The 17,684-nt window shown below is 57.6% G+C and overlaps 1 protein-coding gene and 1 long non-coding RNA gene across 3 annotated transcripts in view; one reads left to right on the forward strand and one right to left on the reverse strand.

The window, feature by feature from the left end:
- Positions 1-68: 68 nt before the first annotated feature.
- LOC129149391 (uncharacterized) lies at positions 69-10,521 on the forward strand. Of its 2 annotated transcripts, XR_008556296.1 has the most exons (4): positions 69-187; positions 2,887-2,961; positions 10,069-10,135; positions 10,257-10,521. It is a non-coding gene; the product is annotated as an uncharacterized LOC129149391 (long non-coding RNA). The 2 variants fall into 2 exon arrangements; XR_008556297.1 differs by lacking the exon at positions 10,257-10,521 and having other exon boundaries at positions 10,069-10,207.
- Positions 1,396-17,684, reverse strand: part of MYO9B (myosin IXB) — an 86,496-nt gene continuing 70,207 nt past the window's right edge. The window contains exons 21-41 of the mRNA XM_054717302.1: positions 17,043-17,192; positions 16,793-16,959; positions 15,264-16,124; positions 14,443-14,509; positions 13,934-14,058; positions 11,334-11,467; positions 10,904-11,094; positions 9,508-9,606; positions 9,223-9,396; positions 9,070-9,111; positions 8,787-8,898; positions 7,738-7,811; positions 7,116-7,308; positions 6,863-6,991; positions 6,519-6,624; positions 6,218-6,349; positions 4,793-4,916; positions 4,270-4,317; positions 3,632-3,777; positions 2,850-2,977; positions 1,396-2,730 (exon numbers count right to left, since the gene is read on the reverse strand). Coding sequence (XP_054573277.1) covers positions 2,315-2,730; positions 2,850-2,977; positions 3,632-3,777; positions 4,270-4,317; positions 4,793-4,916; positions 6,218-6,349; positions 6,519-6,624; positions 6,863-6,991; positions 7,116-7,308; positions 7,738-7,811; positions 8,787-8,898; positions 9,070-9,111; positions 9,223-9,396; positions 9,508-9,606; positions 10,904-11,094; positions 11,334-11,467; positions 13,934-14,058; positions 14,443-14,509; positions 15,264-16,124; positions 16,793-16,959; positions 17,043-17,192 — 3,618 coding nt within the window. The 3' untranslated portion in view covers positions 1,396-2,314. The remainder of the gene's footprint in view (positions 2,731-2,849; positions 2,978-3,631; positions 3,778-4,269; positions 4,318-4,792; positions 4,917-6,217; positions 6,350-6,518; positions 6,625-6,862; positions 6,992-7,115; positions 7,309-7,737; positions 7,812-8,786; positions 8,899-9,069; positions 9,112-9,222; positions 9,397-9,507; positions 9,607-10,903; positions 11,095-11,333; positions 11,468-13,933; positions 14,059-14,442; positions 14,510-15,263; positions 16,125-16,792; positions 16,960-17,042; positions 17,193-17,684) is intronic.

Below are 17,684 nucleotides of genomic sequence, written 5' to 3' on the forward strand. Positions count from 1 at the left end.
TGAGGGCGGAAGTACCTTCACTTGACCTCCTTCCGGGTGGGCGTGCCCCTCTCTTTCGCAGTCCCATCTTTAGGGCGGGAGTGACGTCTTGTCTCCTGGAGAGGCCACGGGGTCCGTATTTACTCAGGGCCGAACCGCCAGCTTTCTTCGTGGCCATCTTAACCCTTGATGGAAGGCTGAGGACCAGGTAGGGCCTTCGGTATCAGGCGCACGTGCAACCAGTCTCTGCTCATTCCTCCCCCGCCCCCTTTTCAAAATTCCTCCACCACACTCACTCCTGGCTGGGCTCTTCCCACACCCAAGCAGCCTTCCTCCAGGGGAGGAGGGAAGAGGTTAAGGCCTTGGACTTGGGAATCCATGGGTTGGGTTCTCACCTCGTCTTAGGTGGTTATGAGCTTCTCGTTCCCAACCCTGACTCTGACTCAGCCCTCCAGCCCTTTCTTGGGAAATGGCAGTGGGACAGTGTCGCTTCAAGGGGGACACAGGTTAGCCCTTGGAGTGAGATGGGGCTGGGTCACCCCTAAGGCTCAGACCCCCATGGAAAGAACCCAGTCCTAGCCCCCCCCAGGCCCCCAGGGAGCTCAGGCTCACCCCAAGCAGACAGGGTGAATGAAGATGGAGTGCAAACGTTTTATCTTCCCAGCCCCCAGGTCACCTGTGTTCCCATCACACTAGTGGGCCTGGTGTCCTCAAAGGGTACAAGGGATGAAACCGAACCCAGGATGGATGAAGCAGCGGTTGGCAACCGGTGGTCCGCAGACCTCTGGTGACAGCTGCTCTAGAGGCAGTAGGTTTTGAATCCCAGCCATGCCTCATCCCAGTGTGTGACTGGACAAGTCTCCTAACTCTCCAGCACGTGTGGTCTTCACTGCCCCACCTGTCAGCCAGTTCCCACAACTGCCCGTTTGCAGCCTGGGAGCTTGTGTGTGGGGAAGTTGTTCCTGGCTCTGTGAGGCCCACCAACTGCCTCCCACCCTCAGGGTGGACGGTCCTGGCTGGGGTAGGCGGAGAGAGGGCACCCTCCGGGTGGACGGCCCTGGCTGGGGTAGGCGGAGAGAGGGCACCCTCCGGGTGGACGGCCCTGGCTGGGGTAGGCGGAGAGAGGGCACCCTCTGGGTGGACGGCCCTGGCCTGGGTAGGCGGAAAGAGGGTGAAAGCGGCAGCTCCCAGGACAGCAGGCTCTTCTCACAGAATGTAGCTCCAGGAACTCCCTGCTCCCTCTGGTTTCTGGATCAATATGCAGGAGCCTCCAGCAGGCCCAACCCCCGCAGGGATGGAAATGTGTGAAATTCCAACAGCGGTGTTTGCTGGAGGAGCAAGGCAGGCCCTTCCAGAGGAGACCGCAACCCTGCTGTCCCATGCTCCTCCAACCCAGAGCAGGTATCACATCAACACCTCAGTCACCGTTTCTTTATTTCACATGGTTTGTAGGACACCTCTAGTCCCAGACCCAGGGCCATCTGTCCAGGTGTCCAGGAGAGGAGCCTGAGAGACGGGAGCCCCGCTCTGGAGGTCCCCAGGCTGTTCCCAGGGATGTGCAAACTCAGGCCTTGCCCTCCTCACCCTTGAGCAGTCCTGAGTTCCTGTTCTGCCACATGGGACAGGCAGTGCCAAGGGTGGCCTGCTCCACTCAGGGAACAGTGGACAGAGTGATGACCACATTTGAGTCACCCTGGATATGAGGTCTGTGGTACCCCAGGTGAAGGCTGCCCCCCACCTCATGTCCTCACTCCAGTCAACAGCCTGGATCACCATGGAAGGCTCCATTGCGTCTCTGAATGCACGGGGGCCGATGGCTGCTGGCCAGGCCCGACGATGAGACCCAGACAGACTGGGGACAGTCAGGTGTCCCAATGGTCCAAACCCCTGGTCCAAGCCGTCCTCACTGTGGGCCTGAGTCTTCAAGGTGAGGCGGCCATGTGGGTTTTGCTCTGAAGTCCGTGTCCAGGTTATAAAGGCGAGGCAGGGCGTTAATATAAAAGTCTGTACATACACTTATAAAAAACAGTTTGGTCTTCTGTTAAGGCTGTTACAGTTTAAAGTTATGTAAACCAGGCACAAAGTAACAGTTAACTGTAAAACCATACAAAACGGGTGGGAGAGGCCAGGCTGCCTGCCAGGATTTGGGGCTCTCGGCGGCACTGTGTGAAATTGGGGCTCAGCCCTGGCCAGCCAGCCGGCCTGTCCCTGCTGGACTCTGCAGTTGGAGCCAGTGCCCACCTCACATTGCTCTTGGAGCTTTTCATTCCAGATCCTTCTCGGAGAGCCGAATGCTGGAGCTCCGGCACTCGGCTGTCCTCAGATGTTCGGGCCCTCAGCCATTGGCCTGGCCTGAGGTGGGGGGCAGGCAGTAGGTCGGGGGGTCTGAGTACCTCCGTTTGGCCCCAGGTGGCTGGTCATCCTTGTCCAGGGGCTCCTGAGTGCCCTGCACAGGCAGGTGTGCACCCGGTGTGATATACACAGAGTGTACCTGGTCCGGGCGTCGGGCAGGGGTCTCTCGGCGTCTCACTAGCGTGGCAGCCTCCTGGGCACCTGGTGCCTGACCAGGGAGGTAGGAGGGCAGGCCAGGGGGGAGCTTGATGTTGGCCGTGGGCATGATGGGGGTCCGCCGGGGGGTCTTCACTCTGACCGTCATGAAGGACGACGGCTTTCGTCTTGGAGGGGCGGCCACCTCGGGGAGGGGGCTCGGGGCAGGTGCACTGGGGCAGGGGAGAGCAGGTGCGGGGGGTCCTTTTGAGAGACAGATGGCAGGGTTACTGCAGCTTCAGGGCTGGCAGACAGACCCTTGCCCGGGGGCCTGCCAGGGGTGGACATGGGAGGAAAAAAGCAGACGCTACCTTAATACTGACCTTCCGAGGTCCCCCGCCCGGCCCGCTCTTCCAACAGACTCTCGGTGCTGGCCGAAGTCTCCGAGTCCAGGTTCTCCTCGTCAGAGCCCCGAGGGTCCAGCTCTGGCAGCCGGTAGGTGATATCCTCCCTGGGAATGAGAGGGGGGGTCCCAGGTCCCAGGCTGTTCCCATGGTGAAAGAGCACCCCATGGAAAGTGCCAGGGCAGTATGGGACAGAGCAGGACATCCTGGTCCTGGATGGGACTCCCTGCCTCCAGAACGCCCCTCCCCCAGAGCATACCCGGCCCCAAATGCCCTGGCCCCGCTAAGCTCACAGGAAGAAGGTGTCAGGCTGTTGAGGGAAGCCAGGCATCTGGCCCAGGACTGAGCAAGCGAGGAACCCTGCCTTAGGACTTTGCACGTGTTGTTCCCTCTGCCTGGAGCACCCTACTCTGTAAGACTAGGGTGGCCAGGTGCCCTGGGTCACATGGTCTTCTGGCACAACTTCACACTCATATCTCAACTGGACACAAATTAGTCACCCTAGCTACGGCCACCTTCAAGACAAAGTCTGAACATCACCCCTGTTGCCCTTTCTCTCCAGTGGGCACCATGGTTCCCTGCGGAGAAGAAGGAATTTACACAGAGCTCCAGGCTGTGTTTTAGGAGCGCAGCGCTCCATGAGGTGGGCACTGGGCGGCAGGACTGAGCCTGCCCCATTGGCTCCAGTGCATAGTGGAGGGACTGGTGGATGGGGCTGGATGGTGCAGACGAGGGCGGGAAGGGGACAGAGGGACACTTGCTTCTCCTCCTTGATGGACTGGATCCGCTCGATGAGGATCTCCTTCTCCCGGTCCTCGTCCTCGTCGTGGCCGGCTGCCTCCTCCTCGGGCAGCACCCCCAGCTCCTCTGGGCCGCTGCTGCTTCCCCGGGCCGTGGGGCTCTTGTTCTGCAACGGAGAGGCAGCAGGTTTGGCGGGCCCTCCGGGCGGGTGGGGTCAGTGCTTGCGGGTGGAGAGAGGGTGGCGTGCGTAGCCCCAGGGGTGGTTAGTTCTGCTGTGGCTGGCTGGCTGGGCTTAGTGAGGCTTCTCCAGGAACCACTCTTAACCAAGTGGCCCTGGCACAGCTGGTTAGTTGTCCTCAGCACAGGTGGCCAACAGGCAACAGGCCTCCCCCAGCATGCACTTCCAGAGGTTAGGACATGCTGGGCCTACCCTACGGGGACCCTGGGGGCAGAGGGGAACCCCAGCATGCACTTCCAGAGGTTAGGACATGCTGGGCCTACCCTACGGGGACCCTGGGGGCAGAGGGGAACCCCAGCATGCACTTCCAGAGGTTAGGACATGCTGGGCCTACCCTACGGGGACCCTGGGGGCAGAGGGGAATCCCAGCATGCACTGCACTGAAGACATGCAGGGTGGGCCCACCAATCGTGTACATACCAGGACCCCCTCATAGGGAGACGAAAACCCCAATTTGAGAGGCCATGGCTGGGGGGAGAGATGAACAGAGGGTGACCACATTGGGACCACGACGAAGACACCGGTTGTGTTATGGTCACTGAGCCACATCTGACCATGGGGACAAGGACAGGGTCCTCCCATGGAAGCCCAGGACCTGCCCTCTAAATCCCTCCCACCCCCCACACTGGGGCCACTTCTGTGGGATCAGTCCCCTGTGGGCGGGGCCCAAGTCAGCAAGGACCAGGGCTGGAGGGTGAAACACCACCCACTGGGTGACAGTCTCCCACTGCCCTGTGAGGGCAGGGCAAAGAGACAGGGCAGGGCAGTGGTCATTGGGCTGAGGTAGGAACTGGCCCCGGACCCAGCTGCCTGTAGCCAGGGGTGTTGGTGGTAAGGGAAATGAGACCCCGTCCTGACCCAAGCCCTGCTCACAGGGCCACTCCCACCCAGGCCATGTTCCAGCCACACCCCCGCGGAGGACCCCACCACACCAAGTGCTCACAGTGTTCTGTCGCAGGAGCGAGAGCCTGCGGAAGGCAATGCTCTCGGCGGCCTCCAGCTGGCTGATCTCCTCCATCTTCACCTTGTACTTCCTCATCTGTTCCTTGATCAGCATCTCTACGCACCTGTGGCGAAGGCCCATGGAGAGGGTGACTCAGAGACGGTGCCAGGGATGGCTGGCCTGGGGACCTGATATCCAGGGAGGTGCTGGCTGGAGATGGCACCACGGCCAAGGCAGAGACCCATCCAGAGACCAGGCAGGGCCAGGGATATGGCTGTAGCTGCCATCTTGACCCCAGCTGACTGGCTGGGTGACCTTGGACGACTCACTCCACCTCTCTGAGCCTGAGTTCCCATCTCAACAAGCCTCCTTGTCTGAAGGAAGAAGTATGCACAGCGGGTTGGAGTGAACTGACTCTTCAGTCACGCTGCTGCAGGGTGGGAATTATCTCATTTCACAGAGAAGTGTGAAGTGCAGGGAGCCTGGGAAACTTGTCCTAAGGACTGCAGGCAGCTGGCCCCCGGGCTCCAGAACATGCACTGTAACCGGCAGTTCATCTGCTCAGTGGTCAGGGCCAGCCTGGAGCGGTCAGTACTGGAGGGACTCAACCCGGAGTATTCAGCTCGGAGGGCACTCAGCCTGGATGGACGACCAGTCACACTCATTCCCGTCACCAGAAGCACATAAGGGAGAAAGGAGGATGACTGTGCTGGAAGAGGCTGGAAGCAAATCTGCCAGGCCAGGCCAGGCCCCTCTATGCTCACTGCCTATCTGTCACCTTTCACTAATTGTGACAAGTGTGGCCTTGGGCTGTACTGTCAGGCCTTCTTGGTGTGTTTGCCTCATGAAACCACCTGCAGCGACAGGTTCTTGTTTTCTCAAGTCACCTAAACTATGTCCTCTTAGTGACTGATGTCTGACGATCTTCTGAGGAACTTAAAAAAAAAAGTTAAAAAATATATATATATTTTTATTCATTTCAGAGAGGAAGGGAGAGGAAGAGAGAGCTAGGATCATCAATGATGAGAGAGAACTATTGATTGGCTGCCTCCTGCACGCCCTCTACTGGGGATCAAGCCCATAACCCAGGCATGTGCCCTTGACCAGAATTGAACCTGAGACCCTTCAGTCCACAGGCCGACGCTCTATCCACTGAGCCAAACCAGCTAGGGCCTTTTGAGGAATTTCTGGAGAATTTTGCAGAAGGCTCAGGGGAAAGGAGAAACCTGGAGACCAGCGCTTCTGTTTGCTACCAGCTCTCTCTGCTGCCGGAGGGGAGTACACTGACTGCATGTCTGTCCCTCACCCTGTGATGAGGGGTGAGGTCTTCCCCGCCTTCACAGTCTTCAGCCTCAGAAGAACTCGGAGGGTTCCCTGGCAGGGCCCTCCAGAGTGTGTGGGGGGTGGGGCCGGCCTGGCACTCACGTGGTGATCTTAAGGACGTCCTTCATGCTGGTCAACGGGTCTGAGTTGTCAGGGCAGCGCAGGAGGCAGGGTGCGAAGATGATGGCCAGTGCACCGGGTGACATGCGGTTCACGTCCTCGAGCAGGGCCACCCTGCGCAGCGAGCAGCAGTTAGGGAGGGGGTGGTTGGGGGATCCCCCAGACCCCTCAACATGGGCCCACGTCCTGGTGCAGAACCAGCAGAGAACACTCGCCCGGGAGTGGGCAGTGGGGGCTCCTGCAGGGACCCCCCATCCCACAGAGAGTGGCCGCGGGCACTTGCTTGACCAGGTGGAAGATGAGCCGCTCCAAAGAGTTGTGATTGGCTTCCGGCAGGTGCTCCAGGACGGCATAGATGGCGGCCAGTTGCTCCTGCTTCTCTGGCAGCTCTAGGAAGGCCAAGGTATCAGCTCCCCAAGGGCCCCACCTCCACACACCGTGGGGACAGGAGAGCCTCCGCCGTGTGGGGAAAGAATGCAGGGCCACAGAGGGGTCCCGGTCCCACCCCAGGCCTTGGTTTCTCAGCTGTGACTGGGTGGTCCCGCCTCCCTGGCTGGCCGCAGGGTGCTCATGGCTATGACCCCGGTATCAACCACCTGCCTGCCCTTGCCACCATCACGGACTCACCCACAGCTCGGAGGAAGTCGCCATACTGGGCGAAGGTCATGAGGGGTTCGGGCAGCTCCCTCAGCCACTGCTTGAGCACCCCGGTGATGGCGTGGATGGGGAAGTTATCCAGCTTGACTGTCGAGGGGTCTGAGGGAAGGGCGAGCAGGGCCGGTGAGCACAGGGCAGGCAGGAGCCCTGCATGGTGCCTTCCTGCTGCCCACCTGCTCTGAACGCCTGCCTGTACGCAGGTCCCACCTGCCGTAGCACCCACCTGTCTGCAGCGCTTGCCGGAGCTCCCGCGTGCGGTTGGCGGCGCCTGACTTGCGGTAGAGGCCCTCGGTGTATAGGCCGTGCATCTCCACGTGTTCCAGAAGCTTCTCCAGTACGATGGGCACTGAAGCCTTGTCACTGGTTAAGCTGTCCACGCACACGCCAAAGTGGCCCGGCTCGGTACCCGGCTCGCTCTGCAATCCCGGGGGATGGGGCGAAGCCTGGGTTAGCTGTCCTCCCTGGCGGCCCTCATGCCTCCTCTGTGGGCGCCGTCCCTCTCTCCCTCATTCCCCATTGCAGGTTGCTGAGTGCGCTGGGCTGCAGAGGTCAGATCAAGGGCGACGGGGCAGGGACTCCCTATGAGGAGCACCCAGGGTCCTCTGAGAGCAGTCAGTCCCAGCTCCTGCCTCCGCCCAGTGCTCAGGACCCCGCCTTCCTCGTGGGCACAGTGAGGGGGGATTCCCTCCACCACCCAGGGCAGGGAAGAGCAGGGCCAGGCCTGAGATGCTACACAAGCCTGGCCCCTGCTTTAGGGGCTCAGGCAGAAGCGGATGTGCTTGGTTGGGGCACCTGGCCCTGAACCTAATGTTGTTTTGCAAAGCTCCCGGCCGCGATGGGCTCACCTTCCTCCCACATGGATAGGAGCAGTAGGTCTGAATCTTGTGCATGCACTTCTTGTGGCAGGTCATCTTGCACACTAGGAGGTCATGGTGAGGCAGGGCGGGGGGAGGGTGGTCACAGGCGGAGCATTAGGGACCCCAGGTTCCCGTAGCTGCCTGTCCCAATGGCTAGGGGGACAGGGACCCGCCAACTGGATTCTAAACTTGCCCCACACAAATCTCTGCCCTGATTCCCAGGCCAGGGGGCTGTGTTGGCAGGTGTTCGTAGCTGCTGCTCCTCAGAGCCAGCCTGGCCAGGGAGACAGGAGCCAGGGCTTAGGGGCCTACGCCTCAGTCCTGCCAGGGGGTAGCCCTGAGGATCTGGCCTGTGATAGTGGTATGAGTGATGTTGCTTTGGTTTCTCCCAACCACACCGACACCAGACTAGGGGAATGTCATGCATGGAAAGAAGAAATCAGCTACAATAAAAAGTAGGGGGCACCTGGGTGCACCCTCATCTCAGCACAGTGACAACTGCTGAGGTATTTGTGACAGACAGGGGAGGGAGAGCTGCTCACACATGGCCCAGAGGGAGAGGAGGAGACCCTGTGTGGAAAGAAAGCCAGGCCGGGCTGGTCCCAGGAAAACGCAAGTGCTTGGTTGCCTCCTGTCCACCTGACCGAGGGTCTGCTGGTGGGGACTGACTGGCTTCCCCTGGAACATGTGGGAGGGGCTAGCAGCTCAGGTGTGTGCACAAAGGCCCAGAGGTGGGACACAGGGTGACCTGCTCTGGCGGGGGGTTGAGTGGGTGAGATGTGGCTGGGGCAGTGTTCTGGAAAGATCCATCCTGTGGTTTGGGGGGAAGGCCCTGGTGCTCAGCAAGGGGTTGGGAACATGGTGGCAGGGTTAGGGGCACTGTGAGGGGTACCAAGGGGGTCAGGAGGTACAGGGGTAGTCTGGAGATTTGGTGGAGGGTCAGGGGTTACCATGGGTTACAATGGGTAATCGGGGGTTTGGTGGAGAGGTCAGGGGTACAGTGGTGGGGAGCATGGCTGGAGTTCTGGGACACTCACCGCTGCAGATCAGGGCCTTGTCCATGAGCCAGATGTAGGAGAGGCACTGCTCGCACGACTGCGGGATGCTCACCTGGTAGCTGGCGAACACGTGCCCATTGTGCTGCTGGACCTGGGGACCGAGGAGGGTGCTGAGCAGCATCTCAGGGCCAGGGGCTACTCATTCACAGCTAGTGTCTTTAGGACTGGGCAGGAAAACACATGCTCGAGCGCGCGCGCGCATACACACACACACACACACATACACACACACACACACACACGTGTGCACACGCATACTTACAGCGCGTTCCTGCTTCCGCTTCTTCTTCTGAGCTTTGCTTTGCTGTGAGGGAGCACAAGGCAGGTCTGTGTGGGCCCCTGGGGCAACCCTTTCCCCAGCTGGCCCCCCACACCATGCTGGGACCCTGCCCACACTCAGAGTGGCACCACCAACCTTGGGCAGCTCGAAATCATTCTTGGAGTGCCCACGGGTGAACTCATCCAGCAGGGACTGGAAGAGGTTGAGGACTAGGTTGGGGTCCTTCTCGCCACGCTCGGCCGCCAGGTTGCTCACAACAATCTGGTAGTTCTCCATCAGGTCCTTATAGCCGACGTGGATCTTCCCGTTCTGCAAGGATGGAAGGTGTGACTCCCCTGGACAGACTGATGGGGGTGGGGAGGGGGCAAGGTGCATCCTGGGGAAGGCTGGGTGATTGCCTGGGGCTGGGGCCACACATACAGGGACTGAGTACATGGTCTTGAGGTTGCTCCTGAACTTCTCTGTGGCCTCGATGAACAAGCTCTCGATGGGTGTCTTCTGGGAACGCAGGTCATTTATCTGTAGAGGGCGAGGAAAGGAGAGACCCACTGACCCTGTGTCTCCTCAGATTGGGCATCTGAGTGGTCACCACTCTGCCCCATCCCAAGCCCTTCCCTGAACCTGGGCTCACAGGATAAAATTAGGGCTCTCCGGCCAACTCGGTCTCTCCGGTCCATTTAGCCCAGGTTCAAACTGTTGACATTAGGGGCTGGGTCACTCACTGGGGACTGCAGGGCGGGGGGTGGGAGTGGGGGGAAGGTTATTCTAAACAAAATAAGTTCATGGCCACAGCTGGGCTATGGCCGAGCCACAGCAAGGATGGTGGACCTAGAGATAGTCCAGCGGGACATAGGTGTGTCTTGCCCAGGTTATTCCGGATCTTGGTGTTTGTTTCCTTGTGTGTGTGAGCAAGAGGGGCAACTGCCCCCAAAGGTCACTGCAATACAACAGATGAAGCGTCTAAGTGTCTTCTAATTGCAGGTTTCAAACGTCCTGGGCAGGAACCACAGGATAAAATGCATCTGCTGGGCACCCAGCCCCCATGCCTGTACGCATGCACGTGAGACAATTCCAGCACAGGTTACAACCCCTCGCCATGGCCCCTGGGACAGGCTCATCCCAGAATCAGATGCTTTTTTTTTTTAAAATAATATTTTTATTTATTTCAGAGAGGAAGAGAGAGATAGAAACATCAATGATGAGAACCATGGATCGGCTGCCTCCTGCACGCCCCCTACTGGGGATTGAGCCTGCAACCTGGGTATGTGCCCTGACCGGGAATTGAACCCTGGACCCTTCAGTCTACAAGCCAACAATCTATCCACTGAGCCAAACCAGCCAGGGCTCAGATGCTTTGGATTGTAACACAGTTCTGCAGTGTGTCCAGCCCCTAATAAGACCTCACAGACATTTTTCAGAGAAATTTAAATAAAGTTGGCCCTCCATACCCATGGGTTCCACATCTGTAGATTTAACCAATTCAGAAGACAAAAACAAAACACAACACCCCAGAAAGTTCCAAAAAGCAAAACTTGAATTTGCCACGTGCTGAGCACAACGGATGCTGAGGAACACCTGTTCCTGGGCTGACCTAAACGAATATAAGTTACAAGTGGTCTTGTGTGAGCCCAGGCCAGGCTTTACAGGAAACGTCACTTCCTGTGTTAGCACGGTGCCCCTGGACTTCCTGTTTCCAGCCCGCTAAGGTGGCTCTGAAAACTTTGCTGGGTGGTGACAGCCTGGGTGGCCCCGCTGAGCCCACGCACATACCCCGTCCTGTGCGTGTCTCAGGCCCCCTGAACCCGCGATGGCCTACCTTGTTGAGCAGGAACTCATCCAGGTACTTGAGCTCGTTGGCATTGGTGATCTGGCGGAACACCGACTCCCGCCACTTCTCTGACACCGTGATTCTGCCTATCTTGAGGTTTCGGTTTTTCTTCCCTTTGCCTCCTGTCTCCTTGGTGTGCTTCTCGCCCGTGGCGTGGCGGTGCTGGTGGCCCGATGGGGCTGTTGGGGAGAAGGAGTGGCTGGTGAGGGTGGGTTCTGGGGGGGACGATGGTCAGCCTCTTGGGGCCTGGTCACAAAGGGAACCAGGATCCCTATTGCTGTGAACGGATCTACAACCAGAAAGTGCCTCCAAGGGAGGAACCAGCCCGGAGGCCTGTGCCCAAGGCCTCATTGGGGATGGATGACCCCAGGGGCCCCCGGGGCTCTGCCGCCCATCCCTGAGGCTTCGGGTGACCAACCTTCTAGATTCTTCTTCATGGTGACGGCTTCCAGCACGATGTGCCCGGGGACCGAGCTCTCTGTCTCCTCCGTGCCCTCCAGGCTGTACTTTTTATCCTTGTTCTTATGCAGGAAAAGTCTCTTAAATGTGGACCTGAAGGAGAAAGTCAGGGTTCTGTTTAAGCCGCAGGAAACAAAAAAAGATAAGGCCAAGGAAAGGGCCACCTTACCATAAAGACAAATACCCCTTTTCTTTGTTATTGATGGAATCCAGTGCTACCAAAAATAAGGTCAATTTTCGTGAACTGACGGAGGAGTCAGGTGAAAGAGCAAGATGCCAATCAGATGCTGACCCCATATTCATATGAAAAATAAATAAAACCTCCCCGTCCTCCTCATGCTTTTATGGTACAAGATTACGGGGAAAAAGGACAAAAAATAAACACGAAGTCGTGCACTGTGGCTACTGGGTATGTGGGGAGGTGAAAAGTGGCCCCCCAAAACTGTGTCTACCCTCAGAGGCTATGAGCATGAGCTTATACGGGGAAGGGTCTTTGCAGATGTGACCACGTTTTATAGACTGTATGTGTGTGTCTCCCCAAATTCATATGCTGAAGTTGATGCCATGCGCCTGATTGTGTGCTGGTGGCCAGGGTGTCACCTCAGAGATCGTGATGGGCTGGGCTTGTGAAAGGATCAGCATGCCTTTGGCTAGAGACTTACTACATCCATCCTTGGAAGAGGAAAGGAAAAACTTAAAAAAATTGCTAGTTCAGTCCTAGCTGGTTTGGTTCAGTGGCTAGAGCATCAGCCTGTAGACTGAAGGGTCCCGAGTTCGATTCTGGTCAAGGGCACATGCCCAGGTTGCAGGCTTGATCCCCAGTAGGGGGCGTGCAGGAGGCAGCCGATCAATGATTCTCATCATTGATGTCTCTCTCTCTCTCTCCCTCTTCCTTCCCCTCTGAAATCAATTAAAAAAAATATATATATATATATAATATATACTTTAAAAAATTGCTAGTTCAAATCCAAATTCTTACTTTATGTATGTAAAATGTCCAGTTTGCTACAAGATCAAAGATCACCACAGTTTTTTTTTTGTTTTGTTAATCCTCACCGGAGGCTATTTTTTCCATTTTTAGAGAGTGGAAGGGAGAGAGTGATGGAGGGGAAGAGAGAGAGAGAGAGAGAGAGAGAGAGAGAGAGAGAAGAAAGAAATGTGAGAGAGACACATTGATTGGTTGCCTCTTACATGCACCCTGACCAGGGCCAGGGATTGAACCTGCAACCCAGGTATGTGCCTTTGGCCGGGAATCAAATCTGTGACCCTTTGGTGCCCGGGCCAATAGTCTAAACACTGACCCCAATGAAAAATAAAAACAAACAAACAAAAACTAACTAACTAAATAAGATAAAATAAATGCTGACCCACACCGGCCAGGGCAAGACCACCCGTTTCCAGCCAAGCCCAGACAGTGGTTCTTTGTGCAGGTTGTTAACAGGGTTGTGGCGCTGACAGGAGGAGAGGCTAACTCACAGCAGGCGGGTGTCCGTTTAGAAGAACCCAACACTAATGATCCACACAACTTCCTGAATTTTTGTTACATCACAGAAAACCTTATCAGTTCAGTAGTTCTAGTTAATCTGCCAAGATAATGTAACTACATTTAATTTTGTGAGTATACAACAGTGATCTCCTATTTTGGTGTCAGTTTTTCAATGAAGTTTCGATTATTGGCAAAAAAACCAATCATAGGCTGGAGCCTAATCCCCAATGTGATGTGATTAGGAGGTGGGGCCTTTGGGAGGTGAGTGGACTGTAAGGGTGGAGCCCTGGGGAATGGAATTATGCCCGCCATTTAAGCTGCTCATTCTGTGGGAGTTTGTTATAGCAACCGGAATGGACTAACACACTAAGTGACAGATCTCAAGATGAGGTCATCTGGGTTACCCGGGGGGGATAAGTATCCTTATGAGACAGAGAGATGACACCGGAGAAGGCCATGTGACGACAGAGGCAGAGACTGAGCGAACGCATCCACGGCCAAGGGCCCCTGGCGTCCCTAGAGCTGGAAGAGGCATGAAGCACGCCCCAGGACACCTGGATTCTGGACTTGTGGCCTCCAGCACTGTGAGGGGAAATTCCCATTGTTTGAAGACACTCTACTGGTGGCTCTTAGCTTTGGTGGTGGGGTTTCTCTGCCTCTCACTCCAGCCTGTTCTTCACCTCCCTGCTCCACAGCCCACCCTCTCTGCTCTGGGATGGAACCACCTGTAGCACTTGGGCAGGAGCTTCTGGGGACAAAGTTTTGGCCTAGATTTTCTATCCGAGGACCCAGGAGGTGTTGAAGGTAGGAGTGGGACAGCTGGTTCTGATTCCATAAAAAGCCAGATAGAACCCATCTGTCCGGACCCAGAGGAGGTGACACACATTGGCTCCGGCTTCAGTGGAACCGTTTCATCCTGATGCTGCCAGGACCTGGGCTCCATGAGGGCCTCTTGTCATAGAACTGCTACTGAGCAAGCACCTGCCTGACTCAGTTTCATAACTGTCGTTGGTTTAGGAGACCAGACCACCCCAAAACTGGAGGCCTGAGCCACCCCCAAAACCCTCACTCACTTAGAGTCAGCCTGGGCACCCGGGGACAGCCCTGAGTCAGTGCTGGTAGATGCATCGACCGACTTCTTCTTCTGCACGGCTGCCTTCTTCGTGCTGGGCTCGCCATCCACGCTTTCCGACAGAGGCTGGGAGAGAATGGGGCCAGGTGAGCAAAGGCGGTGCCTTGCTGGAGGAAAGCAAGGGGTCCCGGCGTCACTGTGTGCTCTGTCCCCTGACGCCCCTTCTCACTCTCTTTTTAATGGATTATTTTAGAGATAGAGGAAGGGAGAGGGAGAGAGATAGAAACATCAATGATGAGAGAGAATCATTGACTGGCTGCCTCCTGCACGCCCCTTTGAGGGATTGAGCCTGCAAACTGGGCATGTGCCCCAACCGGGAATTGAACCAGCAACCTCTTGGTTCATGGGTCAACGCTCAAGCAGGTGAGCTCCCCTTCTCTCTTAAGCTGCCCTTTGGGGCAGAGATGAGCCTGGACCCTGAGGGGACAGAGCTGCAGCCTGAAGCTTTACCTGAGTCTTGGCCTGGGCCGGGAGAAGCTTGGAGACATCACTGGTGGATAATGAAATGCGCCTCTCCCTGCGAGATCACAGAAATGTGGCTTTTATAGACAAGAAAGAGTTTGGATATATTTTTCATTGTTGTAACTGGAGGGTAATTCTATTGGCATCTGGTGGGTAGAGCCTGGGGACGCTGCTCTGTACCCCGCAGTGCACGGGATGGCCCCACCGGAGAGCGAGCCAGGTGTGGCCCTAACAGAAGCTCGCCTCCACTTCCACTCTTCTTCCCTCCAGCCCAGTGGGCCTCTGGGACAAGGGTCTGGTACTGGAGTCCCCAATATTTAGGTATAGGGTCAGGCAAGGCATGCTGAGAGCTGGGTGCCCCTCTCACAGCTCCTGAGGAAGTGTAGTGACCCCCATTCACTGATGAGGAAACTGAGGCCCAGGTCGGGTGGGAGGTGGGGAGTGGGGCCCCTGACTGGAGGGGCCTCGTCCCTTGAGGCCAGGCGCTTTCTGAGTGAACATAGCTTATTTCAATGGGAAACCAGGGTTCTGGGTTTTGCCAAGCAGCCTCAGGCAGGTGCCTCCTCCTTGCCAGACCCCCCTCCCTCCTTCCTCAGGGCCCCACACACCTGGTGTCAGCTCTTGGACATGGAGCTGCTCATGTATTTTGGGGACACCTGTACCCCACAGTGCACAGCGTGTCCCCACCCAGAGAACAAGCGGGCCCCAGATACTGTCGTGTGCGGCTGGTCCTGCTGCCAGACCTTTGGCCGCGAGTCCCCTGCCCTGCCTGCCCACTGTGATAGGACGAAGGAGCGTGCGGGGCTTACTCTGTGGCTGTGAGGGAGGTCCCCGTGGCCCGGTGCCGCTCGCTAAGGTCCAGGGACTGGCTCAGCACAGCACTGGGACCGGTAGCCGTCAAGTTCTTGCCTCGCCACACCTCCACGGCACTGGCCAGCCGCTCGGAGACCGGTTCCCGGTACCGCTGGATCTGGGTGGAGCCTCCGGGGCTCACAGGCCTGTCCTGAGCCCTTGCGCCACCACTCGGCTTGCTCTTGTCCCGAGGCTTCTCGGGGGTGGTGACGGGGGCCGGTGCATCGACCCTGCTGTCCAGAGCCAGGCTGGTGGGCCGTTCCATGCAGTCCTGAGGTGCCTGCGGGCTTTCCCCGGGCACAGGGCAGGCTGGCAAGGCTGGAGGAGGCCCCCCGGGCTGATTTTCAGGAGCAGGGCCCTCGGCCTCCGCCCCTGTGTCTGCGAGGGCTTCATCCTGCCCGCTCTCCTTTCTGTCTTGGGGGAGGCGCTCCTCCTGCTCGGGGGAGGCCGTTTCGGAAGGTTCTCTAAGGGCGCTGCCGTCCTTGCAGGACTGAATGTGCTTGTTCTGCAGTTCCACGTGCTCCAGTCCTCTCTGCCGCCGGGACTCGCGCTTCTCCCGGCTGCTGGGCACTTTCTCCTGACTTTCCGGGGGGTTTTTCTGGGAAGAGGGAACCTTCTCGGGGCTGGGGCTCTCCTCAGGGTGGAAGCTCTCCGCAGGGGGCCCGTGGCTCAGCCACACCTCGGGCTCCCGCGGCGAATGCTCGCTGTCCTCCGGTGGTTCTTGGCTGGGCCTACCCTCGGCAGTTTCTTCCCTTGAGGCTTGCTGGGCTTTCCTCTCCTCTTCCGCCTTCTGCTTCTCTGCAACCATCTGGCGGAAGCTGGTGTGAGGAGAGTAAAGGGGGTGGGTTCAGGAACTACCGTACTTGCAGCCCCCAGAATCCACCCGGGTTGTCGGGGGCCTCCGAGCCACACTTTGGTGGGACCCGCGTGCTGCTTGCCTGCTGGACAGCCAGGCACAGCCTCTGGCCCTTAGAGAGGCTTCCAGAAAGGGGGACCCTCCTCAGCTAGGAAAGGGGGTGGGGGAGAACCTGTCCTCATGGCCGTCCCTGCCCTAGGTTTGCCTGGCGAGTTCAGGGGTACCTTCATTGTGGGAGAGGCCTGTTAAGAAACCCCGGAATTCCTTTGGCCCGGTGGACACCCAAGCTGCATGTGTGCGGTGTGGTAGAAGGGGAGCCCAGGGTGGCCTGAACCCCCCGATTCCAGGTGCTCCACTGACGGGCATGGGTGGGCAGGTGCAGGGGTCCCTGGTGGTGACCAAATGCAGCAGATGGTGACTTGGGGCTTTACCGTAAGCACCACCCACCAGCCCTAGAATGTCTCTCTGGGATTTGCATGACCAGATGGCTGGGTCCCACTAGTCCCTCCCAGCCTCCCTGCATTCAGAATGATATTCTGACAGCTCCACCTGTATCTCAGGCAGCTTTAGGGTGAGTGAACTTTCTGGCTTCTGGAACATTCTTGGGGGGGAGGGCCCTGTTCTGCTCACCTCTTGCGCTGCAGGTGCCCCCGGCAGAGGCTCTGCAGGCGGATGATGCTCTGTCTCTGGCGCCGGTAAGCTGCCCGATGCCGGTAGCCCCTCCACGTGGCCTGGAGGTATATGGCTGCCTGTGTCCGCTCCAGAGCCCGTCGAACGCGGTAGGACCGCCAGCAGGCCTGAGAGCAGGGCAGGTGTTCAGGGGCCAGGAGTGCGCCAGCCTGGCCAGCCCCAAACCTGGGCCCTTCGGCCTATGCGATACCTGAATGGCAATGGCCGCCCGCCTCATCTGTAGGAAGTGCCGGCGTTCCAGCACCATCCGGAACCAGCTCTGCAGGAGCAGGATCTTCCGTACGACCTCCCGGTGCAGTGTTTCCTGCAGGGCCTGCCGCTCTGTCTCCTTCAGGAAAACCTGGGTAGGGGTAGGGCGTGGGGATAGGAGCCGTCAGAACCCCTGAGTCTAGGAGGTTTGCACAGCCACCTCGAGAGTGAGTGCTGACTGACCTGACCAAGGGGAGTATTTTTTGAAATGTACGGAGATGCAATTCATGTAACATGAAATTCAGTGGCCTTTAGAACACTCACAGTGTTGTGCACCATCGCCTCTATCTGGTCCAGAACATTTCATCACGCCAAATGTGACTCCAGTCACTCCCCATTCCTCCTCCCACAGACCCTGGCATCTGCTAGTCTGCTTTCTGTCTTTATGGATTTGCTGCTACTAGATATTTCGTCTAAATAGAATCACAAACTATGTGGCCTTTTGTGTCTGGCTTCTTTCACTTAGGATAAGGTTTCCAAGGAATCAGGGCTGAGGAATATTCGCTGCGTGGATGTGAACATTTTGTTCATACATCCATCCGTTCATGGATATTTGGGTTGTTTCTAACCTTTTGACGATTGT

This window comes from Eptesicus fuscus, chromosome 6, assembly GCF_027574615.1.
Source record: "Eptesicus fuscus isolate TK198812 chromosome 6, DD_ASM_mEF_20220401, whole genome shotgun sequence".
NCBI lineage: Eukaryota > Metazoa > Chordata > Mammalia > Chiroptera > Vespertilionidae > Eptesicus > Eptesicus fuscus.